Source organism: Scophthalmus maximus, chromosome 19 (genome assembly GCF_022379125.1).
Source record: "Scophthalmus maximus strain ysfricsl-2021 chromosome 19, ASM2237912v1, whole genome shotgun sequence".
In the NCBI taxonomy this organism is placed as follows: Eukaryota; Metazoa; Chordata; class Actinopteri; order Pleuronectiformes; family Scophthalmidae; genus Scophthalmus; species Scophthalmus maximus.
Genome location: NC_061533.1, coordinates 7292092 through 7319634, shown reverse-complemented (window position 1 = coordinate 7319634; position 27543 = coordinate 7292092). Strand labels below are relative to the sequence as shown.

At 45.5% G+C, this 27543-nt stretch overlaps 2 protein-coding genes and 1 long non-coding RNA gene across 12 annotated transcripts in view; 2 read left to right on the top strand and 1 right to left on the bottom strand.

Annotated features, from left to right (window-relative positions):
- The first annotated feature begins 49 nt into the window (after positions 1-49).
- On the top strand, positions 50-5173 carry utp15 (UTP15 small subunit processome component). The gene is made up of 12 exons (XM_035640887.2): positions 50-211; positions 589-684; positions 786-878; positions 1007-1191; positions 1466-1644; positions 1925-2050; positions 2190-2325; positions 2438-2522; positions 3386-3541; positions 3830-3931; positions 4174-4307; positions 4444-5173. Exons 2-12 carry the CDS (start codon positions 595-597, stop codon positions 4733-4735), a joined length of 1578 nt encoding a protein of 525 aa, XP_035496780.1. The 5' UTR covers positions 50-211; positions 589-594; the 3' UTR covers positions 4736-5173.
- Positions 5174-6173: 1000 nt separating this feature from the next.
- LOC118314000 (rho guanine nucleotide exchange factor 28) overlaps positions 6174-27543 on the top strand; it is a 33804-nt gene continuing 12434 nt past the window's right edge. For 6 of the 10 annotated variants that reach the window (XM_035640052.2, XM_035640053.2, XM_035640051.2 and 3 more), the window contains exons 1-14: positions 6174-6352; positions 7408-7451; positions 10294-10435; positions 11338-11447; positions 11594-11780; positions 14367-14550; positions 14843-15044; positions 15199-15274; positions 16240-16286; positions 16969-17041; positions 25196-25317; positions 25531-25916; positions 26940-27114; positions 27328-27439. In XM_035640052.2, coding sequence (XP_035495945.2) covers positions 7419-7451; positions 10294-10435; positions 11338-11447; positions 11594-11780; positions 14367-14550; positions 14843-15044; positions 15199-15274; positions 16240-16286; positions 16969-17041; positions 25196-25317; positions 25531-25916; positions 26940-27114; positions 27328-27439 — 1849 coding nt within the window. In that variant the 5' untranslated portion in view covers positions 6174-6352; positions 7408-7418. Of the gene's footprint in view, positions 6353-7407; positions 7452-10293; positions 10436-11337; positions 11448-11593; positions 11781-14366; positions 14551-14842; positions 15045-15198; positions 15275-16239; positions 16287-16968; positions 17042-19932; positions 20480-25195; positions 25318-25530; positions 25917-26939; positions 27115-27327; positions 27440-27543 lie in introns of those variants that run through there. The other 4 variants (XM_035640054.2, XM_035640055.2, XM_035640056.2 and 1 more) reach the window with 4 other exon arrangements.
- LOC118314002 lies at positions 11126-15212 on the bottom strand. The gene is made up of 3 exons (XR_007030173.1): positions 14679-15212; positions 14320-14566; positions 11126-11870 (listed from the first exon to the last, which is right to left on the bottom strand). It is a non-coding gene; the product is annotated as an uncharacterized LOC118314002 (long non-coding RNA).

Here is a 27543-nt window from a genome sequence, read left to right as displayed (position 1 = left end):
AAAAATGAAATAAAAGTTGTGTGATTGTGAAAAGGTTCCTAGCGGAAGTAGTTTCTTTTAAAGTGTCATGGCGTCCCCCTGTGCACCGTGAGGCAACGTGATCGCTTGTTAAAATGAGCAGCTCTTCGTTTGCGTGTATCATTATCGTTTAATTTCAACACGTCCCGTTTGAGGGGGAAAAGATTCGCTCCTGGATTATTTTCGTTGACAGGTGAGAATCGTCGGAACCCGGTTTAGTAGAGAATGCTAACGGCTAAAGCGCAGCTTGCTAACATGGTGCTAGTGCTCCACCGAACACGTTGGCTCAGACAGATCTGCCTCGCAAGATGATTCTGTTTTCAAACTGTTAACCTAACGTGCGGTCATAACTATCAAGAAACGCTTGGATTTCGTTTTTTTAAACCCTTCATGCACATTTGAAAACTTCTCAGAAGGAATTTATTGTCTAATAATAATATGTATTATGCCTCATTTATCAAAACCACTCCCACCTGTAGATACGTGGATCTTAAGGTTTAGCTTTCCCAGGTGACATATTTCTATTTGTTTGTTTCCATTTTTAGAATGTTGTTTTATATATCTTCACAGACAGAAATGGCTTCATTTAAACCTACAAAAATCCACGTTTATCCCAAACTTGGAGAGAAAGTCACACAGGACACGGTGTACTGGAAAAACTTCAAGGTGAGTCCCTTCAAACTGGGTTAATGTTTCTTGATTTCATAGTTCTTCATATTTGTTCCTCAATGTTAACAAGGCATCTATTGTTTTTTCTCCCTCCTCAGGCTCCGGTCCAGATAAAAGAATTTGGGGCAATCACAAACATAGACGTTTCCCCTGTGACTCCACATAATTTTGCTGTGACAGCATTCACAAGAGTATGTTGGCTTTGTTTGTTTGAATTATAAGTTGTGTTTACAGTTCACTATTCAGTCATGAACACTTCTTATTCCAGTCAGTCTTCAAGTATTATGTCCTCTCATTTTGACACCCGTTTCCCTCACAGATCCACATTTACGGGCAGTTCTCCCAAGAGCCTGTGAAGACGTTTACACGGTTTAAAGACACCGCATACTGCGGGAGGTTCAGGTCAGATGGTCAGCTACTTGTGGCGGGATGTGAGGACTCCGTGGTCCGGCTTTTTGACGTCAGCGGCAAGGTGGCACTCAGGATGTTCAGAGGCCACACAAAGTAGGTATCCAGTGCGTCACAGTCTGGTAGTGTTTTCGATGTGCTTTCTGAGCCTGATAACTGGGGGGGGCTTTCCTTTATGATGTTAGAGATGTTGATGTGTCGTAAAAAGGATTTGTCGAATGATGATATCTTGAGTGATCCATCGACTGAATTTCATGATGATCTCAAGAGGTCTGACAACTTGCAGACTGTGGTTTCTGCCTCAGAAACTTCTCTTCATGAAAGACAATCAAGGTGAACTTGGTCTCTTAATTATTTAATTTCTGCGCAGGGCTGTACATGTAACGGACTTCACCTCAGACCGTTACCAGATCCTCACGGGGTCAGACGACTACACCTGTCGACTTTGGGACATGCCAAATACCACCGAGCTAAACACCTACCAAGAACACACAGATTACATCCGCTGTGGCATCACGAGCAAACTCAACAGAGATCTCTTCTTTACTGGTGAGAAGCAAGCTATTTTTTAAAACAGTGTTAGGAAATTAACATTTGCATTATGGTCGTTGCATCCCAGAATTTTCTTGGGGTTGTCTTGGGAATGAACCACTATATGATGGATGTCCTTTAGCTTTTAGATCAACGTGTTAACAGGCACAGTCAGAATCTACCATCACTTGACTTTTAACTGGCCTTTTATCTTCTACCAGTTGTATTATATAGTGGCAGCGCAAGGATGAAGGAATTTCTGTTTTTGTGAAACAAAAAATGTGTGTTTTTGTCCAAGGATCATACGACCACACGCTGAAACTGTTTGATGCCAGAGTGGATAAGAGTGTGATGACTATGGACCACGGCCAGCCAGTGGAGAGTCTGCTTCTCTATCCTTCCGAGGGTCTCCTCGTCTCTGCAGGTAGTCGGCGGTATAATTATCATGTTCATGCAGCACATCCAGAAAATATCCACTCTCACAGTTACAACATTATATTTACTGATGTTCAACCAGGACATTAGAAAAGTTTTAGACTAAATGTTTCTGTCACTCTCTTCAGGGGGGCGCTATGTGAAAGTGTGGGATCTGCTGAAAGGGGGCCAACCTCTGGTGTCCCTGAAGAACCATCACAAAACCGTCACCTGTTTGTGCCTCAGCAGCAATGGACAGAGACTGTTGTCAGGTTCTCTGGACAGGTATGAAACATTATGTACAGTATGTGTCTGTGGAAATCACAGAGGCTGCTCTGTCATAGCAGTGACAAAAATATGAATATGGTCTAATGCAGAACCATTGTTTGTCTTTCAGGCATGTGAAGGTGTACAGCACAACCAACTATAAAGTAGTCCACAACTTTGACTATGCTGCCTCCATCCTCAGTCTGGCTTTAGCTGTAAGAAATGACATTCAACCTCTTATCGTTTTTATTATTAGTTTTCTTGTTTGAAGTTGAATTAAGTGTAGAAAAGTCCATTCAATAGATGAAGCAAAATGTACTATAATTACACAGTAGTTGATTTTTTTCACTCCAATTCTTATTTGGCTGTCTGTGTCCTATAAACGGGCAAAAGTTTTAAAAAACAACAACTCTAAAATGGCGAGATCAAAGTTCAATACAGAAATGCTTGTATTTGAGGACGCTGTCATTTGAGACCGGCTCTGAGGCTGCAGAACGATGGATCTAATTTCCACAGCAGCCAACAGAAATATCCGGTATTGCAGGAGATCTAAATTGAAAGGAGATAAAACCGTAGATCCTCCTTCGTGGTGTTTGCACGAAGGTGTAGGGTTTCCAGAACACAGTGTAGAGCGTCATGTAGTGACCTGATGTGTCGTAAAAAGGATTTGTTGAATGATGATATCTTGAGTGATCCATCGACTGAATTTCATGATGATCTCAAGAGGTCTGACAACCTGTAACTGACTCAGAAACGTCTCTTTATAAAAAGGCAACTGATATAAATATGGTCTCTAATTATATAATATTTAATTTCTGAGCAGGGCTGTTCATGTAACCGACTTCGCCTGACAGGGATTTTTTTTTTTTTTGAGCTTTGAGTGCTTTTAATTTCCCTTTTCAATTGCCACCACAATCTTTGATTTGTTTGTAAAGTTCACTGATCTATATTGATAATGATGTACTTTATTTTTTATCAGTCACATTATTAAATTTATTTAGTTTGGCCTGCTGTGCTCACTCAAGACTTCACATTCTTGACAGTAGAACTCTTAATGTCTTCATATCTTTCTCCTCAGCCGGATGATGAGTCCATTGTTGTCGGTATGACCAATGGTATTCTGAGTATGAAGCACAGAAAAAGCCCTGAAGAGTCCAAAGAAATCTCTGGCCAACAGAGGCGACGACCGTCTTATCGTGTTTTTGTGAAGGGGAAGAACTACGTCCCGAAACAGGTACGATTATAGTCGCTGCAGTTAACAGTCTGAGACATGACGTGGTCTGTTGGACCAGCTCATTGTATCGTCTGGAGATGTTGATGTGTCGTAAAGGATTTGTTGAATGATGATATCTTGAGTGATCCATCGACTGAATTTCATGATGAGCTCAAGAGGTCTGACAACCTGCAGACGACTCCCCTCCCCATAACCACCAGTTAATGCCTTTATTTCTTTAAGACTTATGAGACAATTTTCTTTATATTCATTGTTAATTTATTTCTTGGTTCTCCATCTTTTTTCCAGGATGATTTTCTCGTCTGTAAGCCAGTCAAACAGCATTTGGCCAAATACGACAAGCAGCTCAAGAGATTTAACGTATCTAAGGCTTTGGATACAGCACTGGAGGTACTCTATGCATTTTCTGAAGTAATCATTTAATACAATAGCGTCAAGGTTGGTCAGTTGGTATCAATAAGTTGTCCTGTTATCAATTTGCGATATTTGGCAGCGACATGTTACTTTCCTGTTGTTTTGTCTTATCAAGTGGAGTAGCCGTCCTGGATATTATAAGCTGAACCGCATTCCTCATGTATATACCTTTCACTGGGGGGGTATTAATTAACAAGTCTATTCAATCCTATTTATAGACATGGACAAGATTCAGAAAACCAGAGATCACAGTTGCTGTTATAAAGGAGCTGGATCGAAGAGGAACACTGAAGAACGCTCTGGCAGGACGGGATGAACAATGGCTCGCTCGCTTTCTCAACTTCCTAATAGGGTGAGACTTGGTTCACTCTAGGCTTTTACCAAGTGTTGACATAATGTGTAATGGGATGATAAAAATTTTGTAGCTTCTGATAATAGATCAAATTATGCCGAAATTTTGAAAACTACTTTGTCCACTTCTTCTCCAGGAATTTGGTTGACCGGAGATTTGCTCCCATCCTCGTAACAGCGTCTGAAATGATCTTCGACATCTACCGGTCAGTAATTGGCCAGTCCCCAGTTGTGGACCGACAGCTGCTGCGTCTACAGGATCTGCTGGAGAGGGAGATCGACTACCAGCAGGAACTCCTGGAGGTGCTGGGCATGTTGGACACAATGTTCGCCTCCTCCATCCCCAGGAAGGAAGTGCCCTGCTCCGCCATCAGCAGGTCTAATGGGCTGGCTGAGGGAGAGGCAAGACCGCAGCTTCCAGCCTCCTGAGGCTTGAAGCTCGGGGGGGAAGAACTGTTCTAGCCTGGGTCAGAGTACCATTACAACTCTACAGCCTCTTTTTGAAACGTCAGACACAAACTGACATGTCGGGCCACAGGTCATCAAACAGAACCATTTTGGTGCAGGTTTTAAGAGACTGACAAACTCATGGTGTCACTGGGGTTTTTAACTCGGCGTGACTGACGACGTAACAGACAACTATGAGAACATGCATTTACCGTGTGAATGTAAAACACGGTCTTCCTATTATTGAAAGTCTAATAATTACACTTTCAATTGAAAAGCGCGTGTGGATGTGTCTGCGTACGTACCCACACTTTGTTTAACAAATGTCACTGTAAATGTCTGCTTTGAATTTTTTCGTAATATTTTGTGTTGACAAATGTTTTATAAGCGGATAAAAATAAATCTTTTGTCATATTGAAACCGACAAATCGTAAGTGTGTCAAAGTGTGGGGGTAAAAATTGGCTCCACTCACTGTGTTAAATTTCCACTGATGATGCTGATTTCAACGACACCCTTGTTTAGCATTTAGAAAGTGTATTTAAGTACGGCTGTGGCTCAGGTAATAGGGGCGGGTCGTTCACTAAATTGAGGGCCTTTGTTTCGACACCCCGCTCGTCAACTCCGCGTGGTGAAGTGTCCTTGGGCAAGACTCTGAACCCCCAACTGTGAATGAGATGCGTGATTGATGGAAAAAGCACTAGTAATATAAGCGCTGTATGTAGAAAAGTGCTATATAAATGAAGTCCATTAACCATGAAATGAATTACAACATAATGTAGCTATTTGCAGACACGAGCAGTGTTTACTGGTGTACAGTATGAAGACATTTTGTTTTACTAGAACTTGTATTGTAGTTCTGTTTATTCACCAGCTCTCATAGTAAGAAAAGTTACGGTCATTAACAAATACACTATATTAGAGCTGCAACAGGTAATAAATTACTAAATTAATTGCCTACGATTTTAATAATCGATTAATCTGGTAGTTTTTGTTTTTTTCAAGTAGTTTTTCTGGTGTGAGGACAAAACAAAACTTCATCTTGGGAGTTTTGGGAAACACCATTGACATTTTTTTTTAACCATTTTTACGACAATTTACAGACCAACCAACTAACTTGATGAATCCGGATAGTAATCGTCTGATTAATCGACAACGATAATAAATCGTTGTTAGCAGCACTACATTATATATTATAGTCTAAATTGTGTTAACAATTTCCCAGATGAGGGATTCATGCGCTGTTCCCTCGCCTTCCACGAGGGGTCGCTGCGCTGTTCCCTCGCCTTCCACGAGGGGTCGCTGCAAACCTTCAACGAAGCCCGTGGGTCCCTCGCACCGGGAGGAATTTGCATGCGCGCAGACGGAGCGTCAGCCCTGACGGAGGAGGAGGAGGAGGAGGAGGAGGATGCTGCTGCTGCTTCTGCTGTGTCAGTGGAGGCTGCGACTCGAGACTGAGCGCCATTTCTCAACCTGTGGCTCCAGTCGGTGACACCTGAGGAGGGGGAGAGGAGATGAGTCCCAGTTAGAAGGCTCGTGTGTGTGTGTCGTGTGCGCACCGTCAGGTTCCCTGCTGCCGGAGAGTTCGAGCCCCTGCCACGGTAGGTACACACGCAAGAGTGGTTGCACGCTTTTCTTCTTCCGGCTGCAGACTTTGTTCAGGCGGTCTGTTTGTCAGTACTGTCAGTTTGTTTGTTTGTTTGTCAACACTTCAAATATACACACATATAGCCCCATTGATTTTTTTATAACAAAAAATAGCCTAATTTATTCAGCGGGTTAATAGGTAAACATTAAAACTGTGAGATATATACGACAAATTCGATACAAAATAGTTTATAAGGTACAATGGTAGTGCACATTGTGATGCATTATGGAGACCGTGCACTACACAGAGCCCTCTGCTCTTGGCATGTCCGTGCTTTGCCTCTGCTCACTGTGGCGTTCCCTCTGTTGTGGTTATGTAATTATAATGGAAAGTGCATAAGATGAAGTGATTGCATAAGAAACATTTTCTTTAAAAAAAAGAAAAAAAAAGAAGGTTGTTTTGTAGAGACCTTGCTGTTGTGTCCAGTTTAGAAAGTGGCCACTGATGAAAAACAGAGCTGAACCCTGCACCACTGAAATAAATCGATTTCCTACTTTGACTCACACACACACACACACACACACACACACACACACACACACACACGCACACACATACAGACACACACATTCACATATCACATCTGGTCACATTTTGTGTTCTGGCACTGTATGCACCAAGGCAGAAAGTGTCATCATTAAAATCATTAGTCACATACTCGGGATCAAAAGATTATCCTGTCCTGTCGGACGACCTCTGACTCCGCTTGGCACAGATTGCGGTTTGATAATCTCTCTGGGATCAGAGAAGCGGGCAGAATAACCAGAGTAACCGAAGAAGAAATGAGGAGTCCCATGGCTAAACTGAGTGTGTGTGTGTGTGTGTGTGTGTGTGTGTGTGTGTGTGTGTGTGTGTGTGTGTGTGTGTGTGTGTGTGTGTGTGTGTGTGTGTGTGTGTGTGTGTGTGTGTGTGTGTGTGTGAGAGAGTGTGAGAGAGAGAGTTTTCCTCTTCTTTTTTTTCATATTTGTTTCTCATTAGTCTGTGTAATGTCTGTCGTTTTGCCTGCAGTTGCCGTGCAGATGGAGCTGAGCAGGAGGAAAGTGCCTCTATATGTGAGTATGTGTGCTCCAGTTTGAGACCAGAGTCTCCGGTTAATCTCAAGAGTTAGTTGTGCCTCTGGAAAATCTCTGCAAATTGGGTTTGGAAAGCACTGAGAGATCGGCAGCCTCATTTATATATATATATATATATATATATATATATATATATATATATATATATAACAAAGTCTGCGCAGAGATCTTTTTTGGTTTATGACCAAACAATTATGTTGAATGAAAATGCCTCTCAAGACCAAAATGTAACAGTAAATGACAGCCAGTATCCGAAAGATTACAAATGTTCTCTGCTCGTGCATCAATATGGTACATGTCGTTTCATTCACTCAGGTTTCTGTTTGTACAATCATATAAACGAGACCTCAGATTTGACACGTGTTGTTGAGGGCGGCCCGGATGAAAGGAGACTGATGTTTTCCCCTGGTGAGCAAACAGGGACTTTGTTGGTCTTTGGATGAAGCATTTGTGGGTTTCGCTGTTGCCATTATTTGAATACTGAATCATAGTTTCTTTCGCGGACAAAAACAAACAAACAACCACATCCATCAACGCAACAGTGACAATAGCAGCCTGGCACTTGTGTACATAACTGGCAAATCAGTAACTCTACGATTCATTCAGAGTGATGTTTTTTTTTTTAAATTTGTATTTCACTTAGTCAGAGCCGGAGAGGAACTTGTACTTGCTGTTTGTTTGACGTGCGATGTCTCTGGTCGTGTTAGAACTTTGAATACATCTCTTGGTCTGTGAAGTTGAGCTGCAGTCAAACGAGGCAGGAACTCAAATATTATTTTGAGCTTCACAACGTACACAGACATTAATGGGAACTAACGCTCCACTGGCGCTCAAAGGATGGTTTCACTGCTCACACTGTATTCGGCCAATACTGATTTGACATGTTTTTAATGCTCTTTTCCTTTTTTACTCAAGGTTATGAAAAGGTTGCAAAAACATTAAAGTCATGTTGACACACCATCTCGACCGGTTCATGCTACGAAGCACCTGCTGCTCAGATACTGGGCCTGACCCACAAATGAATGAGTGAATACATATGATTCAATAATTATACAATTCAACATCATACGCAGATGACTGCTTGCAACACTGAATTGAAGAAAGTTGGGAGGATCGGATTAAAAATGCCAACAAGATGCTCTCAATGACAATGCTAACAAGCCGGTGGTTATCAGTCATGTTCATGGTTTTCAAAGTCTGTCGTATAACCCCTTCTTGCCGTCTGTCCCCACTGCTGTGCTCAGTGTTTCATCTCGTGGCCCTGGCGTCATTAGCGCCCGAGATCCGGTCAATCACGGAGGTGATGAGTCGTGATGCATGCACGGGAAAAGCTGTGTAGACATGATGACATTTGCAGTGAACGTGATTTTCGCTCACCAGACGAGGGGCTAGGGAAATTGATAGGCGAACCTGAAAGCGGGATTAGGTGAGGCAAAGAGGCGCGGAGGCGGGATTACTCACGGCGTCTCCATCAGAAGACAGCGAGGGCAATAAAGGGAGTGTTGCAGACTGAGAGAGCGGGTCAGCTGTTGATGTGTTGCAAGACTACTATTGACATTCTTAAAATAGAGAAAGAAACTTATTTAAAAAAAAAAAAAAAAACACTCTTACGCCATCCAACACTAATCTGGGATGTTCACTGCAAATTACATTTTTGCCGTCCCTTCGTCAGTGCAACTTGTGCCTGTCGCCCCCCTCCTCAGTCAGTTCTTTTGCCAGAATGACATACATATTGCAACCCTGCATTATTATTGACGCCAGTGTATGTGGACAAATTGATGTCTTCTTGATGGCGGCCCTGAACATAAGCCTAGCTGCCCTGCAGGATGTTTATTATTCCTGAGGTACTGAAACTAAAACCCCTGTCCCCAAGGGGGCAAAAACAAATGAATCCTTCTATAATATTTTAAGTTGTGTTTTCATCAAAGTTCCAATATCCTAATAAGGACTGGGTCTCAGGGAAACTGACCAGTACATCACATCATTCTGAAGTTCTGTCTTTTCTTTTTAAATATTGAAAAAGCTTGTTGCTCAACTAATATTTCACAAATATACATGTGTGTCGGTTCAATTTTCCCCTAAGTTGTTAAAAACTCAGTCGATTTCAATGTAAAACTTTTCCCAGAGGATACAGTATGTCTTCGGCGGGGTGTCTAACCTCAATACTTTTTGTTACAGATTGAAATATTTTCTGTGGCCCAGTATATTGAAAACATCAGATTTCTGGTTAAACGCGGTGATCGTTTACGTATTTATTCCATTCTATCAGATCCAGATAGAGATCAAAATTGTACCGGCTCTCGTGTGACTATTTGTGTTTGTCGTCCTGTCATTCTAAAAGTGTTTAAAAGGATTTGGTGCTGGTATCAAGGCTCAGGGTTGAGTGTGAGCTCAAAACTTCAAACAATATTCAGCCCTGGATCAAATCAATGACCCAGAACAACACAACCTGAACTTCTTAACCTGCACAAATGTTTTTTTTAAAGGTACCAATCAGTCCGCATACCTGTGTGACTGCCCTGCCCTATTTCACTTTCTCTTGCCTCTGATCAAAAGTCTAAAGTGTTCTGGCCTGCCGGGATCAGGGCAGGTCTTTACAATAGACACTAAGACATTCCTGTTTTTATTGAGGGGTAATGTTTTATTATACCCTCAAGTGGAATGCTGTCGGGGGATTTGGTGTTCTTGGTGTACAGAACACTGCATCAGAGTAGAGTCTTGCTTCTAAAATGAGCCCGCATCCTTAGGAAGTGAAATATTGCCTGCTCTGTAGCTGGTTCTTCTGCCTCTCAACGCCCTCTCCCCCTGTTCTCTATCTCAGGGCCAGGCGAAAGTTTTTGCATTGCTGGAGGGCTTAGACTCCGTGCCGTTGGACGCAGAGGTCTACGTCGTGTTGGAAGGATCCACGCTGGTCCATGTCACCAGGGCCCAGAGTGACGTCATGCTCTGCTTCATAGTGCCTGGTATGTGCATGAGTACGTCTGTATGTGTGACCCGTGCTGTATCGCTGCATGCGTTCCTTTTATTATGTGAATGCTCTCACCTCGGATATGTGGAAGAAATTTGATGGATGAATGGATGGATATAATTTCTTCAGGGATATAATTTGCAATGTTTGACATCCAAGAGGGAGAATTTTTTTCTGAAAAAATATCTGCAGAAGTTAAACAGCACATCCTGACAGGCCCAGTTTTTCCACCCCTGTCTATAATATACTAAGAAACAGTATATCGCTATTTGAATCCGACACACACCCACCCACACACACACACACACACACACACACACACAGACAAGTCTGCGGGTTGAGGTCTGGAACGGCACAGAATCTTATCAGCTTCCTCTCAGGAGGGAAGCAGCGCCATAAACAGTGTGTCAACATCACTGAGCCTCTGTGTTGGCTGTCACAGAGAAACGGTCCTTCAGGCTCGTGCTCTCTCTCCACAGACGGAGAGTGCACGAACCCAATGGACTATTAAAGTCAGGTTTCCTTCTCCATCAAAAAAGGAAAATGTGCCTCTATTGCCAAAAAGAAAAATCGGAGAATATTTTTAATGCCACCTTTTCTAAAGGGCTGGAACATTTAAGGCATTTTTAAAGTGCCGTGCCAGTGGTTTTTCTATTTTTGGCATGTTGCCTGCTTTATAATTTTAACTATGTCAATTCATTATATTAAAGTCCATGAAGTTTTAAGATAGATTTCTTTACAGACGGGCAGCCATCACTTTTAGTAAATTTTATTACAATTTGAAATAGACACTTCATCAGCTATATGAGTTTCATCTTGTACATTAAATGTTTTATATAAAGAAATATAGTCCTGTCTAGAGTATAGTCAGCTTTTTCCTGTGTCGTGTCTCTTTAGGTCATAACCTGGCGGAGATGGTCTCCGTCCAGGCCTACCTGTGCTCTGAAACCACACCCCTCACCTGGGTGGGTGGAGCTTCACTGGAGTACGTCCAAGACGATGCTCAGGTAGGGAATATACACAAAGGTGATCCTACACACTTACACGCTCGTCACGAGTCATGCTCGTCGACAGATTTTAATCTTACTAAGACAACGAGTGTAATAGAGTTGGCTGTCGTTTGCATCTTATTCCCCGACTGCTTTGTTCTCAGGACCTCGCGGAGCACCTGGTAACGCACGGACATTGTCTGAGCTCCGCAGATCACAAGGAGCTGAGAAGCCTCTTCAATGTGGGCCAGGAGAGTTCTCGCTGGGCTACGGATCGATGCGTGGCCCTGGCCATGGCCAACCTGGACATCCCTCGGAACTGGAATGTACTGGGAGGCCACGGTGGAGACGGTGAGAGCCAGGTCGTCTTATATCGCAGAATGACATCCCTGCACAGATACGCTGATCCAAAGCATTTCATGTTTGGTTTGGGGTTTTTCACTGTGAAAAACATTTTAGAATAAGTAATAGACAAATAAAGATGGATGAATGAGACATTACAGTACATATTGACAGGTATGGATGGTTTGACAGAGAGAAATTGGATTAAAAACAGGTAGTTTTGTCTAAAGACGGATGCAATTTATTAATAACGTGTCAGTTCATGAACAAATATGCTTAGCGAGCAGAGATAAGGTGGGTGGGTTTTCATGATGATGCCCTATCTCAGCATCATGTTGAACACTCGCTGTCGGAGCCAGTGCTATCCAGAGGATGGTGAACTCTTCAACTCTGCTCCCCTCCGTCCACCCGCTACTTTTCTCAGCCATCATTCTAAATGGTCAATGCACACTGGGCCGAAGTCGGAAGCGAACACGGACACGTGTGCTCCTGTTGAATTCATCAACGCCAATTAGGCAGAGCGTAATGTGGTTAATAGAGCCTTCCCATCTGGAAGCAGCCAGAGGCGGAGCTCAATAAATCTGTGTGTTTTTCGTCGGTGTGTGCACTGACCACCTTGTCTACTGGACGCCACCATCTGTTTGCATGATGTGAGTTTTTGTGTGGGGCCACCTACATAAATGATAAGGTTTAGATTAGGTTTAAAGTTAATTCGGTTATGGCAGTCTGTTTCATTGCAGCGTCTCCCTCTAAATGTCTGCAGTTAATTTGATAACGTTGCCTATGACCTCACTCTATTTGCTGATGCTATATGCGACGGAAGTACCAAATCCCCAACTTTCCTTAGATCGTCGCCGTTTCTTCACGGTGAATTCGGCATTTTTGAGACGCTGGAAAGAAACCAAGTTACTGTCACTAAATCACTGGAGCTTGGAATTCATTTATTCTCTCTGATCTGGTTAAATCCGTCTTTACAGCTGCAGAGAGCCTGCAACCTGATGGGTTATTAGGTGCACATTGTCCTTGGACAAATAGCGTGTTTATTATAAAGTGAAGTCATGACGTTTTCCTGTGATTTTTTGACTCTTTTCTGCAGTGTAAGGGTGAAGTGCAATGAATGACAGATGTTGTAACCTTTGAAAGGGATTAAGTGGCATCTAGTGGTGAGGTTGCACATTGCAGAACTCCTTTTTCTCCACAAATGTTAGTTACAGGTTCAGGTACATACACTAATTAAGTGTGAATATTATATTCCATTTTTTGTCAATAGAGCCCCCTTGAATTCTGCACACCTTTTTTTTTTTTTGCAGCTTCACTAAATTGATAATAAATACAGGGTTGGTTTGCGCAGAAATGTATACGATGTATATTTATTTTGTCCAGCCCCCAAGGATGAATTTTTTCGATGATATCATGAGTTTACTTTCACCACAGGTTGAAATGTTCCATATTTTTGTTTTATTCCTCCATGCTGGCACGTGGTGACAGCCGTGGCCAGAGGGATTGTGTTTTTAGGTCTTTTCTGCCAATCCCATTCTCATTAATGCAATATCTCTGTAATGCCTTGAAACAATTTCTTCAAATTTGGTTTGAACATTCACTCGGACAGATGAGATTTCGGCGGTCAAAGGTCAAGGTCTCACATGTTCTTGTGAAAGTTGTATTTCAGGGAATTCATGAGGGGAATTTCCTCACGTCTGGCACAAACATTCACTGGGACTCAAAGATGAACTGAATAGAATTGGGGGTGGTCAAAGGTCAAGGTCAAAAATCCGCATGCCAATTATGAAAAATCCTCACAAAAATGTCTAATAGGTTAAAAATATGATAAAATGTTGAAGTATTGGTATTTTATATCCAAAAGGTCACAGGTGAACTTCATAATCTTCTGCAAAAACACTTTTTTGGCGAGCTCAGTTCAACTCCATAACTCCGGAACAGAAGGGAGTTTGTGAGCACGTTTCCTCCAACTCTGTTGAAGAATAATACCTACACCTAAAAAAAAGTTAAGGATATTCAAATAGTTTAAGATTATGGTGAATTTATGCTGCATTTATCAAAAAATAGCACTGCACATTTTCAAGCTTACCAGTCCCCCGACTTTAACAGATTCATGCAGATCTGTTAAGACTGAGTTGACGGGGAGACACAGAAATAAGAAGCCGTCACCACTAACTATGAAAAAAAGCTTTTGCTCCCTTAAAGTGGGTCAATGGAGCAGGAGGATCCAGTGCTGTGAAAGAGACGGAATCAATCATTGACATTTAGGTTAATTATCACGAGGAGGTGGTTATCAAGAGCGGGGTTGGGCTGCAGCCCCCCTCCCACGACCCTCCAAGGCACAAGTGATATAGCTATTGAATGGATGGATGGAAGGAAGGCGGTTATCAAGAGGAGATCCTCGTATAAATTTGTTTCCTTATATTTTTCTCACTTTTTTTCATGACTCATTCTGTCTCTCATCTTCCTGTTAGTCCCATCTCTCTCTCTCTCTCTCTCTCTCTCTCTCTCTCTCTCAGACGCTGTGTTAGATCTCTCGGGCACACACCTCACACATCTCTCCAGAGCTTGATCGTCCTCTCCTCTCATCCCCAGAGCCCCGTCCCAGGGAGTCGCCCCTGCACCTGGCCGTGCGGTGGGGTCTGTGCAGGCTGGCCGAGCTGTTGCTCTGCCAGCCGGGGGGTTTGATGGCTGTCAGTCTGCCCAACGAAGAGGGGGTCACGCCGCTGCAGCTGGCACAGACGGCGGGCAACACTGACCTCCTGGTGCTGCTCACACAGTAAGGCCATCAGTCACTGACAAATGAAGGGAAAGCCCTTGAAAGATTTCACAGATACTGTAAATATTGTATACTGACTAAAGTACATTTTATGAACACATAAAATGCTAAATACCTGTTAGTATTACCTGTCAAACTCGGGAACATTGGCCTCAAGCTGGGCCCATAACTCTTTAGCACAGCTTTATGGGCCTGCTTACTCGTCCTGTTGTTATTTCAATGATAAAAAAAAAAACAGTACGCTCTGAGAGTATGAATGTGTGCTTAAGCTAATTTGGCTGTGGCTCTGCAGCCCACCCAACCCTCTGGCCACGCCTCCGGCAGGTCTGTCCCAGGTGTGGGCGGACCGGTCCCGCTTGCTGAGGTACTGTCACGACACGGGGAACCTGACTCTGACCGTTCGGCAAAACCTGCGGTGGAGCTCGGAGGAGGGCCGGCACGCTGACGTCCTGCTCCTCAGAGGCCGGCTCAGAGATGAGGACTTCCTCGGAGAGGTGGGCGGCGGGGTTTTTCAGTGGTGCCTGAATGAGTTGTTCACGTCAGTTCTCATCAGAATCTGTAAACTCTAGATTGGGATGGAACAGCACTATCAATTATGCCAAATTCTTATTGCATTATCTTGTTTAAGATTTACTTTTGCTCCCTCAGATCAAAGCGCTCAGGAGGGAGCGGGTGGAGACCATCTTAGGGAAGGAAGAACTGGTGGATGATCCTTCAGAGAACGGTATCATGCCCGTTCCTAATCTGCCTGCTTTTGTGGGATTTAGGCGGCTCGGTTAAACTAAGCCACCCGCTTCTAACTCTTCTCTTTCATGTTGCAATGGCTTGCAAGCTTTTTGTTCCTGGTGTTTTAATATGAGGCCGGATGCTGTCAGGCTTCGAGACTGATAGATTTTGACTGCCCTCCTCTGGGGTATAAGGAGTACTGCAAGTCTGTGAAAAGAAATCCTGAGAGCAAACCAAGCAACAGATTGGTTCATTCAAAGTTGTTGATAAATTTGCGCAGGTCATTTATCAAGCAATAATAATAATATATATATATATATATATATATATATATATATATATATATATATATTTGTTACGCTATAAGGAAAGATTAAAATTTCTAAAATTTTGTTTAATCAAAAAAAGAAATCGAAACACATAATCACCGGTGATGATTGGCAGGTATGATATTTATCATGACTAAATGGGTTTCATGGAATCACGCTGAGACCTTTATCAGATGAGGGCTGTTGTGTTGTGTTTTCCTATGAATGGCATCATTTTCCATTCCCAGACCGTTGCTTCCTTTTCATCCTCTTCCTCCCACGATGTTTTTTCTCTCTCGCCTCTGATTTTCTCTCCCAGCCTATATCTCGTTTATGGGTTGCTACCACTTAGCCCACCTACATTTCCTGCCACCATACTTTTCTTTACGTTACCCCAGGCCGCACATCAAACCGGCCCAACACTAATTTCTGTGTTCTGCTAAAGTGTCCGTACGCTGTGTTCCTTGATCTGGGATCCACGTGGTAGTTTAATGAAAAGAAGGCAGATCAAGGCCACACGGTAAAGATACCCCCGGGGTTATGAAAAGAAAAACAACAGCAGGACTTGACATAAGCTTTGTGCTCACAGGAATCTCTTTTGGAAGTCTAACGGAGGCGGCGTGACTGCGTCTGAATGTCTTTTCTCCTCTTTCAGCACTGTGTCCTGGTATCAATGGAGGAAACTCTGCTGCGGGGGAAAATGTGCGTATTTGACACAAGGACACTGGTCGATTTTCTCAACATGATTCACACACAGACCGAAAAAAATGACCAGAATACGTTTTGCTGTTTGGAAATTTCCCCCGGAGCTCGTTCTGTAATAGCGTCAGCCAATGACATGAGTCGAATATGACAACAATGGACCTGTTCTTCCAAAACGTTCCAGGATAATTTTAGGTCATTCTTCTATTTTGGAACAACAGGTGTTAGTTTAAAAAGGAAAAAAAAATTGAACACCTTGCGGCGGCAAACTGTCAAACTGTGGCCACGGCTAGAGCAAGGCAGCGGCTGCCCCTCAATGCTCCGCGTCGTTCCCACTCTCATTGTCGAGGTGTCGGAGTTGGCACCTCGCACGCGCCCCTGAATAGCCGACCTTGTGCACGGCGTGTGTCGGTGTGCGTTACGGGCTTTGAGAGGTGTGGGGGCGCGCGCACCATGCTGGCCATCCAATGGGACCACTTTTATGCGATACAGATGTTACCTAACTGATTGTTCTGCCGCGCACCTATGCACTTGCCAAACACTCGCGTTTTTTTTGTGCTTAGTCCTGCCCGTGTTCTCAGAGTTGGTGTTAAGCCCGGAGCTCGATGAAGTCGCAGTGTGGACACACACGCATGCACATATGCTGTCGGGGTGAAACCTTTTTTTCTGTTTCTCTGCTCAGGACTATGAGGAGCCGCTGATGTTTCGCCTGAACGAGAGGGACGGAGAGGACGATCCATCACAGCCCGACTCTGGTAGAGATTTTATTTCATTTCATGAACCGTTTCAAACTTCCTACCGAGCCAGACAACAAGCCTATTTTAAGACATGGTTTCATGGCAGTGGTTGCGCCGCCGCAGCTGTACGCCAGATCATGTTCTGGGCAGACTGAACCTGATCATTGTTGTTCTAGGTGGTGGTTATACGCACAATAAGTTATCCGAGTGGCTTACGGCCGTTAATCGAGTCCGACTGCAGGAAACATTTCGTTTCCTGCACAGAACGCGAAACTCGGCTCTATAATCCCCGGCGATGACTTGGTTGGATCACATTTCAGACCCACGGCCCGTCGTGTGGTCCTCCCTCTGCAGTTGGTGGAGACTTGTTATTCTGCAGCCTCTGCCGCGGCAGAAATGAAACCTCTAGGCGGCTGAAGGTGGCTTCACTCTGATCTGCTGCTGCATTGGGAGGGGAAGGGGTTTGAGAACGGGAACATCCTGTGGGTTAATAATTGGCCTGTGTTGCTGCAGAGCAGACTGATGCCTCAGCGTAAGAATGCTGTGGTTACAAGCTGAGGCTTCAGAGTTTATAACACTTGGCACTGGACATCTGCAATCTTAACTTCCTGTGGCTGGTGTTGTTTTTCCATGCTATATAGCCGTTTTGTAGTGTGTGAGTGAGCGTGTGTCTGTGTCTGTGTGTGTGTGTGTGTGTGTGTGTGTGTGTGTGTGTTTTGGCAGGTTGAGGATTTTCACATTTTCTGTGTAGTCATTGAAGACCGCCTGCCAGTGACCTCGTTCAATCCTCCCAAAGGCTTTTTTTTTTTTGTTGTTGCGGCTCAGACGAATAACATCAGTCACTTACATGTTGTGACTGTTTTTTGAAAATTTCCCTTCAACTTTCTCCTTCAACTTGAATGAATTGCCCGAATAATGGAAAACAGCCCTGACTGAAAATGACTCGCCATTCGTCTGGGATTACAGTGAGCCTCTCTCTGTCTCGCGTTGGACATTCCAAATCTGTCGAGCATTGTGAGAGACCGGCAGGTTTTAGTTTTTTGAAGCACATTGTGATTCCGGTCTGTTTTTATCGCTTGCAATGTGGCTGTTTTCTTGCGCTACTGCGTCATCAAATAGACAGACAGAACTTCTATAGCCAGAACTTCGGCAAGGCATGAGGAATTTTGAGTGTAGCTGTCATGTCCCCTCTTGTCTACTTGATGTCAGCTCTGTCCTGGTTCTCAAAAATCAAATTCCTGTAACTGCATTGGCATGACCGTAATTAGATACAGAATTACCTGCAAGGTTTGCATTGCGAGTATATTCATTATTTTTCTTTAAAGAGAAAAGGTGGTCTTTCTCTTTCATTTTCCATCCTTCCTCCGCCCCAACCCCCACCCCCCCCCCAACTCTGCCCTCCTGATGCCCCCAATATTCAAATACCCCACCCAAAACACACACCTCCACCCAAATACTTACTTAGAGACACACACATACACTGACTCATGCAACCATGCTCCCTGCCCCATCCTCCCAAGTCAGCAGTCTAATGTGAGTTTAGTGAACAAACAGCAAAGGCCACTTCATCCCGAGGAGCTCTGCTCCCCTATTGCTGAAGAAAGCACGGACGTTGTGTGTGTGTGTGCGCGCGTGTGTGCGCGCATGTGTGTGTGTGTGTGTGTGTGTGAGAGGGAGTTTGAAATAGGGAAGAGCACTCTGAAGGGGCAAGGGGTACGGGGAAGTGAAAAAAAGGGGGTGTTTGTGGCTGAATGGGGTTGCCAGGGCTTTGCTGAATGCAGTTTCCAAGCAGCTTGTTGAGATCCCCAGGGAGAGGAGAGTGGGAACAGTGCGTGTGTGTGTGTGTGTGTGTGTGTGTAACAGTGTGGAAAAGAGAGAGAGAGAGAGAGCAAGAGAAAGGTTTATGATATGGATAGTTTGGCACGGTGACAACAGACGATGAGTGCAACACCAGGAACGCTAACAAGAGTCTCCGACCCCAGCTGAGGGATCTAATTGGAGAACGGAAAAAGGCCTAAACCCCAGACCCCACAAAGGCAGCATTAATGTTCACTAGTACAGTGCCAATATACCCTCCACTACCCCTCCCCACACACACACACACACACACACACACACACACACAAACTCCTTTCTATAGTTGCAGTGTACTTACTTCTTCTGCCCCCTGCATATATTCTGCCTACAAAACTCCTGTCGTCGCTCCTTTTCAGTCTTTTTTTTTATCACATTCCTTCATTTATGTGCATTTATAACCCCCCCCCCCCCATTGGCCTCTCTCCAGAGTGCCCTTTGTCCGATTTTGTCTCTTAAACCCCCTTCACGATCCCGTTCTCGTGCTTTTCTTTTTTTTTTAACCACCTCTGCCCAAACTCACGTGTAGCCTCGCTGCTGCAGAAGCAGCGCTGTACTCCTGTGCTCCTGCACGAGTGGGCGAGGGGAGGAAGACGGAAGAAGGAGGAAAAAAACAGCAGCGGGTCTCACTGCTGTCTCCATGGTGAGACCTGCTGACCTGCTGACACCCCCCCCCCCCACACACACACACCCACACCTCCCACCTCCCTCACACAAACACACACACACACACACACACAAGAAGAAACCCCTTTCCCCTCCGCTTGGCTTTGACACGCTGAAATATAAAGAGAGAACGGAGCGATCGAGTGTTTTGTGTTTTGGAGTGTTGCATATCTGCGAGACAATCATGAACTCACAGGGTTAATGATTTCTGTCTGACACTCACCTCCGCTAAGCCGTCTGCCCCCGTGTTTGTCTTCCCCGTCGGTTCTGAAGTCACTCCTATATTCGACTTCTCCCTCTGTTTCTCTCCCTCCTTCGCTCACTCTTTCCAGCCTCCGTCCCGTCCCCCCCCCCCCCCCCCCCTGCTCTTGTCCCGATGGCTCTACCTCTCGCTCCGTGCTGCGTGTGGTAGGTGAGTGGCTGAGCTCGAGAAGGACTTTTGCGAGACCCCCGGCGCAGGTTTGAGTCACACGGAGAGACCAGAAAGAAAAGGGGAAGGAGGGAGGCATCAGCCGGGAAAGGCAAGAAGAGAGGCGGGGGGAGAAAAGCTCAGGGAGAAGGCAGAGTTCAGTCCCGGCTCTGTCGGACAGTTGTTTCAGAGTTGTGAAGGGGGAGGGGGAGGATTTTAGGGGGAGGGGTGGTTGGGGGAGACAGAGGGGAACATGCTGGCTCGCTCCTGAAGTGTCAGTGTGTACAGCGGGGCTCTGGAAGAAGGAGAGTGAGCGCCGCAGCCTCTCGAGCCTCTGTCGAGCCACGGGGGAAGTGGACCATGTAAAAACTGGGGCACTGGTTCCGTCGCTCATCACCTTGAGCCGTGTCTGGATGAAGATCTTCTTGACGACGGGAAGATCATGGATTCTGACTCGGACTCTCCGTTCAACTACTCCTGGCCTTCTTTCCCCAAGATGAGGATGCGCAGGAAGACGGGACAGAAAGGTAACAGAGAAGTCCTTATCCGATGCGGGAAATCCGCCTTGCTCTCCTGTCAGCTCGTCAGCTACATGTATGCGGGTCGCAGACCAAAAGAAAACGATGTCGGTCCCTGGCGTGTTTGACAGGCCGCGGGTGCGTGTGGATTCAATTCAAAGAGAAAGCTGCCGGCTGTGTACGCGGGGATCATAGCCACATCATGTTTCACACGGCAAATGGAAGACTCGACTGCAAACCCCCCCCCCCCCCCCCCCCCCCTCGGCAGACACGTTTCACTGTTCACTGTGGAACAATAAAGTTAAAATTAGACCGTTCCCATTACGGATTCTTACTCATGGGCCTTCGCTGCCTCACCGAGTCCCCGAGAATGAGATAACTGCATGTGGTGTAACCTGATATCTGACAGTGTGTTGGGGAATGTCAGATGTCCGCCGGAGGCTGACGGAGTGGTTCGGGGGGGCGGTCGACGTTCTCAGTCCACGCTGTCGTGTGCATGAATGAACCCCGTTGAAGAGCTGTGGCCAAAATGTGGCCTGCTCGGTGTCCGCGCAGTGCAACAACAAGGCCCCGTGTTCGATGCATGGAGCGCCCGTAGGCTCGGGGGGGGAACCTGCAGTTGATCATCATCGTCATGTTCAAACTAGAATAGTTGAACAGTTCCTGTTGAACTGCCTGTGTGAAAATCACTGTTTGCCTGAGAGGGAGGGAGGGAGAGAGAGAGAGAGAGAGAGCGTGGAAGAGAAACGGAGAGGAAGACAGACACGGAGCCAGATCACGTTACTGCCATGTCTGTGTCATGGCTCGACTCCAGTGGTCTTTTCCTCATCTTTCACCGTAAACCCCTGCGAGATTATCCCAGTTATTGCTTCTTAATTGTGATTGACGTCGGCAAGATTTTTACACACACACACACACACACACACACACACACACACACACAGTGGCTGATCCACGTAAACTTCTCACCGTATGTTCAAGTGAATGGAGGCACGTTCCGTAGGCCGAGAGCAGAAGTAGAGCATCTCTGGTGCACCTGCAGGGTCCCATGTGATTTCAGGTGTTGCGGTGCCACGAGCGCATTTGCTTCACCCAGAGGGCTGGTGGCTGTTCCCCCTGGGTTCACGTCTCTCCCTGGATCTCCTGCGCCGGGGACGACGCGCTGAAATGGAAACGCCGCGGGAACACAATGTGATGCTTGGACCCGGATGCCTGACCGCAGGTGTCATAACTCAGAGTGGGGTTTGTAGATCTTGGTAGACGATTGTTGTAATGATTTAAACGGCCTCCGCCGAACACTGAAGTCAGATGACCACCTCCCTCCTTTCGTAAGGTAATGAAACCCCCTGTTGTGATTATTTTTCTCCTCTTTTAGACTCTGCTTATTATTTCACTCGGCCCCTTAATTTCTCCCAGCTCTCTCCAAGGTGACGGTTGTTTAGCGCAGGCCCTCGAAATGAGACTTACACCATGAAAGACGTGCAAATAATCATTTGTACTGATAATAAACCAGGCAAGGTGTTATGTAGAATGTTATGTAGATAAGCAGAATATGATCATTCTGCTTATCTGGAACTTTGTGTTTTGCCGTGCGGCTTCTAAATTCGAGTGAAGCTTGAGAAAGAACCCTTGTGACAGCCCCCCCCCCCCCTCCATCCTGCCTTCCTCAATCTCTCTCTCCCAGGGGTGTGCAGGGGTTGAAGGGTCACTCTCTGTGTTTAACTGCCCTGTTCTGGAAACCTGGCAGTGACTGCTGTCTTTGTCTGGTTCCCTGCAAAGCTTTTTCTCCCCGCTACTGTATAGGGTTGGCTCTCGCTCGGGGACATGCTCTGAATATCACATCACTCCAAATATACTTTCTCCGTGCGAGAAAAAAAAAAAGAAAAAAAAGATCCTACACAAATACCCCCGCACACTGCTCTGCATTCTTTGAAACTCCCTTTGAAATGGCGACCTGCAGATAGCGGCCTCGGCCTCGGCGATAAAGGCGGCTTCCCCCCCTGGCAGAAAGATTGATTTTGTGCGGCTTTGACTTATTAGTAATATGAACTCCCCGCTTCTCTGTTATTCCCCAAGTTAACTAATGTTAAACACAGATCGCAGCGCCTGACAGTAATGTTCACGGAGGTGGTGTTTATGGGTCGGAGGTGTGTGAGTGAGCGGGCCCGTGGCAGCCAGCTGTGGCTTTGGATCTGGCCCAGAACTTGAACCGTTAGGGCCCGTCTGTCACGTCCCTGAAGTGGGGTTCAAATGAAAGCAAATCTGCTTTCAAACAGCAGTTTGACCCACATCCACAACCTCTCCCCGTCTCTGGATTGGATGCGAGACTAAAGATAATCCTGCGATACAGAGCAGACGGCCCGACGCGGTACAATGGATCCGGATTCAGGTTCATACACGGTGTAATGTTTTCCCGTTGAAACGAAGAGGATCCAGATGTTTTTTTTAAGAACAGAAAAAGGAGGCTGTCCCTTTGACATTTTGCTCATTTCAGCGTGCAGTGTGAGGAACTCTGTGCATCCTGCAGTGGTTGAACATCTGATGGAACGGGAGTCATCTGGTGTCCTCGTCAATGTCCGCTTGACTCCCCGCTGCCTCTCAGATTTATTGGTTTCACCGCGCACAGGAAGCACAGCCAATTGTTGGCCTGATTTATTTTCTGATACAGATGCTGAACTCCTCTTATTTGGTGGTGCCAGCGGCTCAGGAACTATATATGGGTTTGTTTTTAAAGAGGACTGTTGAGTCTTGTTTTAATAGGTGCTCGAGGTTTTTTAGGTGGAAACAGTTGCATTCCCTTGTAAGGTGAGACTGTCATTAGAAAAATAATAATGATAATATAACTGAGCTAACGAGGCTTCACTGTTACTACCGGTCGCTAATGTGGTTTGAATTTCTTCCATTGTTTTTTTTCGTTTTTTTGGTTTTTTTTATAGTGAATGCTCAGCAGAATCTCAACACTGCACCTCACATGCATAACACAATCAAAATCCATGAGCAGCAGAATTTGAACCACAACCTGTTTTCTGTGAGCTTCCAAAGAAGCCTCACTGGAAAGTGAGGAGAGATTTAAGGTTGGTTGCAACTCAAGTTTCTTGGAGTGTGGTGATGCCATATTCTGAGTCTTGAAAATGACTGGCCCGGTTGTTCTATATATTAAAAAAATATATATTTTGCCTTCTTGACTGGTTCTATCTTTTTCGATTGGTTTACGATAATGTCTGGAAATTATTCAGCGGGAAAAAAATTGATGAGAAAGTCCAACAACAGGATCGCTGATTCACGATTGATTAAAGGAGACTTAATATTATGTTCTGTCAGGAAACCACTGCACATCTGGATCTTTCACATAGGTTTGAAAACAAATGAACCATGTGAGTGAGTTTCTACTGGGTGAGTTTTTTTTCTTCTTGACCTTGAAAACATCCCTTGACCAAGCGAACTCGTCATCTTTTGAGTGGCTGCTTCGGAGGCTTCTTTCAAATCACATGATCAGATGGAGCTTGCCCAGTTGTATATGAAATGTAAATGCTCAAAATTCCACTGTTTCTCTGCGTTTAAACCCTTTTTTTTTTATTCGCTTTGGCTTCATAGTTGAGTTTTGGGGGTTCGGTTTAGACCTTGGCAAGCGCAGATGAGAATCACAGCTTCATTTCCATGCAGTTGCTGCTCTGGAGCTTTTGATCATATCAAAAGTGTCACATGGTCCTTATGTTTCATGGTTCACTCTTGACAGCTTTAAGCTCAATGTCGAGTCACATTGTGTTTTATTCCGTGCTGTGCGTGTTTCTTTTCAGTCTAATTGTTTTTGCTCATGCTGCCTGCCACAATTTCTTTCACTCTTCATCTTTTTTTCCCTCCAGTTTCTGTACATTGTACAAATAAGCTCAAACAATATCTCACTGTGCTGCGTAAAGGTTTCATCAAAGGTCCGTTGTCGTGAGCGCTGTGTGGTTAATAACGTTAGGCTTCGAGTAGTTTCTAAGAAAGTGTGTTGTGGAGAAGCTGTGTTTTGTAAAGAGCCGCATCCCAGAGGGAGCTCCGTGTGTGTGTGTGTGTGTGTGTGTGTGTGCGTGCGTGCGTGCGTGCGTGTGTGTGTGTGTGTGTGCATGTGCATGTGCGTGTGTGCGTGTGTGCGTGTGTGTGTTTTGTAAAGAGCTGCATCCCAGAGGGAGCTGCGTGTGTGCGTGTGTGTGTGCGTGTGTGTGTGTGCGTGTGCGTGTGTGCGTGCGTGTGCGTGTGTGTGTGTGTGTTTTGAGAGCAGGAGTGTTTTCTCCTGTTTGACAGCGAACCCCGGCCGCTGCTCACAGTGACTCCACTGTGCTGAGCGGGGTCTCGTCAATGCCACTGTGTGCTCACCGGGAGTTATTTCCACTCACCCGCTGTATCGAAGGCAGGGTGGAGGAGAAAAAACACGCCTAACACATGCCCACTCACAAGCGCATGCACGCCCATTCACGTGTGCGTGTAAAGAGCTATTCAGACGGACACACACGCTCGCACAGAGTCTCTCGGCCCAGAACAATGAAATGCCCCTGCCCAGGATGTCTACGTCACTTCCTGTGTTTGTGAGCAGTTATTTGGTGTTGCCGTGGAAACCAAATGTAATATTGAAAAATCTCTCTCTCTCTCTCTCTCTCTCTCTCTCTCTCTCTCTCTCTCTCTCTCTCTCTCTCTCTCGCTCGCTCCGTCTCTCTTGCTCTCCGACTCCCTCCGTCGCTGTAGAGAAAAGCCAGTCCGCGAGGGAGAACCAGGGCTTGTCCCCAACTCTGGCTGCAGCGGCCAGACTGTCAGCGATGATACACGGCAAAGACCGTGTTTATGCCAACACCATGCTGGTGGACCAGGTGAGTCGGGGCGGAAGTTAGTGCCCTTTTCTTTGCTGCCTCTTTTTAGGAAAAGAATATACACAATGTATGTCTGTTACACGGGTTACGTCATTAATTTGAAAATAGACTTGGCTTAACCTGATGTGAAATGTTCCATTGCAGAGGCGACAGATCGGTCTGTGAAATCGCTCCTTCTCGTTGTCGACTATTTCACACATCTTTCTGTTCCAGGTGGAAGACGCTGACATCAGATACCGCTCTCCAGGGGAGGAGGAGGAAGCGAGCCCCGTGCCCCATGTAGGCAGCCAGCGCTGGGACTCCTTCTCCACGACTCCCCCTGACTCGGGGAGCTGCTCCCAGCACCGGCTTACATCCTCGCCCCGCGATGAGAAGAGGGGAATCCAAGCCCCCAGCCTGGAGAATCCCAGGGAGCCATCGCCTTGCACCTCTCCCCATTCTCCCATGGCTACCTCCCCGTCTTTTCCTTCGTCCCCCCTGGCTTCCGCCTTTCGTTTGTTCGAAGGAGTGCAGAGGCGTCAGAGGCAGTCGTGCCTGCCAGCTTCTCCTGCTTTGAATCGCAGAGGATGCAGCTTGACTGAGCCAAGCCGGGGCCTGAGGTAGGACGTTATTGCCGTGCACTCTTGAATATAAGTCTTTCATTGAGGGACTTTTTAAGTGTTAAAGTGAGAACTCTCAACTTCATTCCTGGATTTTACTTAGAAAAATAGAATCAGTGCAGCAGCACTTTGAACTTCTTCACCAATTAAGAAACTTCGATCTCATTGATAAGATTTGAAAACATTCCTGTGACGAGGCCATATTCAGAAAAACAAGTATCATCAGTTTGGAATTTCAGCTAAAGCGCTCTTTGACGCGCCATGCAGCGATTACACTTGATGAAGGTGCGGAAAGTGACAGGAAGCCTGGACACAATTGAGCTGTTTGTGTGTTGGCGATACGGAACATTCCTTCCAGTTTCCTCAGTGTTGCAGGATCTTCTGTGTTGAGACAGAAGCTGGCAAAGGGCGTCGTGATTTAAAGCCTGCTCAAAAGTCTGGATTAAGCAATGATGAGTGATTTTCATGCACACAGCTTTTTATCGTGTAGTATTTAAAAGTCAAGGATTTAACACTGCTACCTCCCCAACACAGTTATAGACTGGTTGGAAACTGGAAAGAACTGAACTCTAGATCGACCTATTATTTGTCCCTCTATGGGGAAATGGGCTGTGTTACAGCAACAAAGCAGATATTAAAAGTTGAAGAAACATCAGTGAACAAAATAATAAATACGTACACATGCAATATAAAAAAAATGGAAACATAAAAGATAGAAATAATATATGAGCATAATATATACAGTGTGAACAAAATCGTCTAGTTTCAGCAGGTTAATGACACAAATCTGAACAGTGTGTTTGTCCATACCTGTAATGTGTGAGACCAAGACTAGTTGATCATTTTTGAGTTTTCCTTTTGTTCCCTGCTAATTTCAACCATAGGCCGAAGCAGCAACATCCACCACTGAATGTTGTACTGTACCTGCATGATCATAACCTACACATGTATATGAAGTGTCCTCTGTGTTTGTGTGTGTGTGCGTGTGTGTGTGTGTGTGTGTGTGTGTGTGTATATAAATAGTCCGAGTCTTGAGTGTGACAGTGGGGAAGAGGACATACTGGGACATTCCTACCCCTGCTCATCTTCAAAGCAGCGGTCCTTCCTGCGCTCCAGCTCGGGAGAGGAGAGGGACTGTTTCAACGCGTCACCGGACTTCAACAGCGCAAACTCCAACAGCACACAGGCGTCCACCAAGGTGCACCCTCATTAAACATGCTGTAGTGGATGTTCAGCGGCAGTGGTTTTTTTTTCTTCAAGCACGTAGAATCACGTGTGGCTGGCGACAGAATGCCCTGCAGACCTCCGTCTTCCGGTTCTCCCACATTTCTATTCCAAATGAGACTGCCTCTGTCAGCCATTTTTCTTTTCTGCTCACTGCTCAGTCTGATTTGTTTTTCTCTCACCCAAGCACCCAGAGGAGGCCGAGGTCCGCCTGCGCTCCTACTCGTACTCCTCCCCCAAAGCAAAGCCGTCACGGCCGCTGCTAAACCGAGAGGCAGCCATCACTGACCTGGCAGAAGGTGAGCGAACTTTGACCCCTTCAGCCCTGTGACCTTTCTGTTCCCAGGAGCCAGCTGAAGGGACACATGTGCTACATGTCTTAAGGGGGGGGGGGGGGGGGGGG

Bases quoted from the DNA above. Each gene is read 5' to 3' on its own strand.
- utp15 (XM_035640887.2), top strand. From the start codon at position 595: ATGGCTTCATTTAAACCTACAAAAATCCACGTTTATCCCAAACTTGGA. The intron at 1,645-1,924 runs GTGAGAAGCAAG...TTTTTGTCCAAG, and splicing joins CAGAGATCTCTTCTTTACTG to GATCATACGACCACACGCTG. The intron at 3,932-4,173 runs GTACTCTATGCA...TCCTATTTATAG, and splicing joins CTTTGGATACAGCACTGGAG to ACATGGACAAGATTCAGAAA.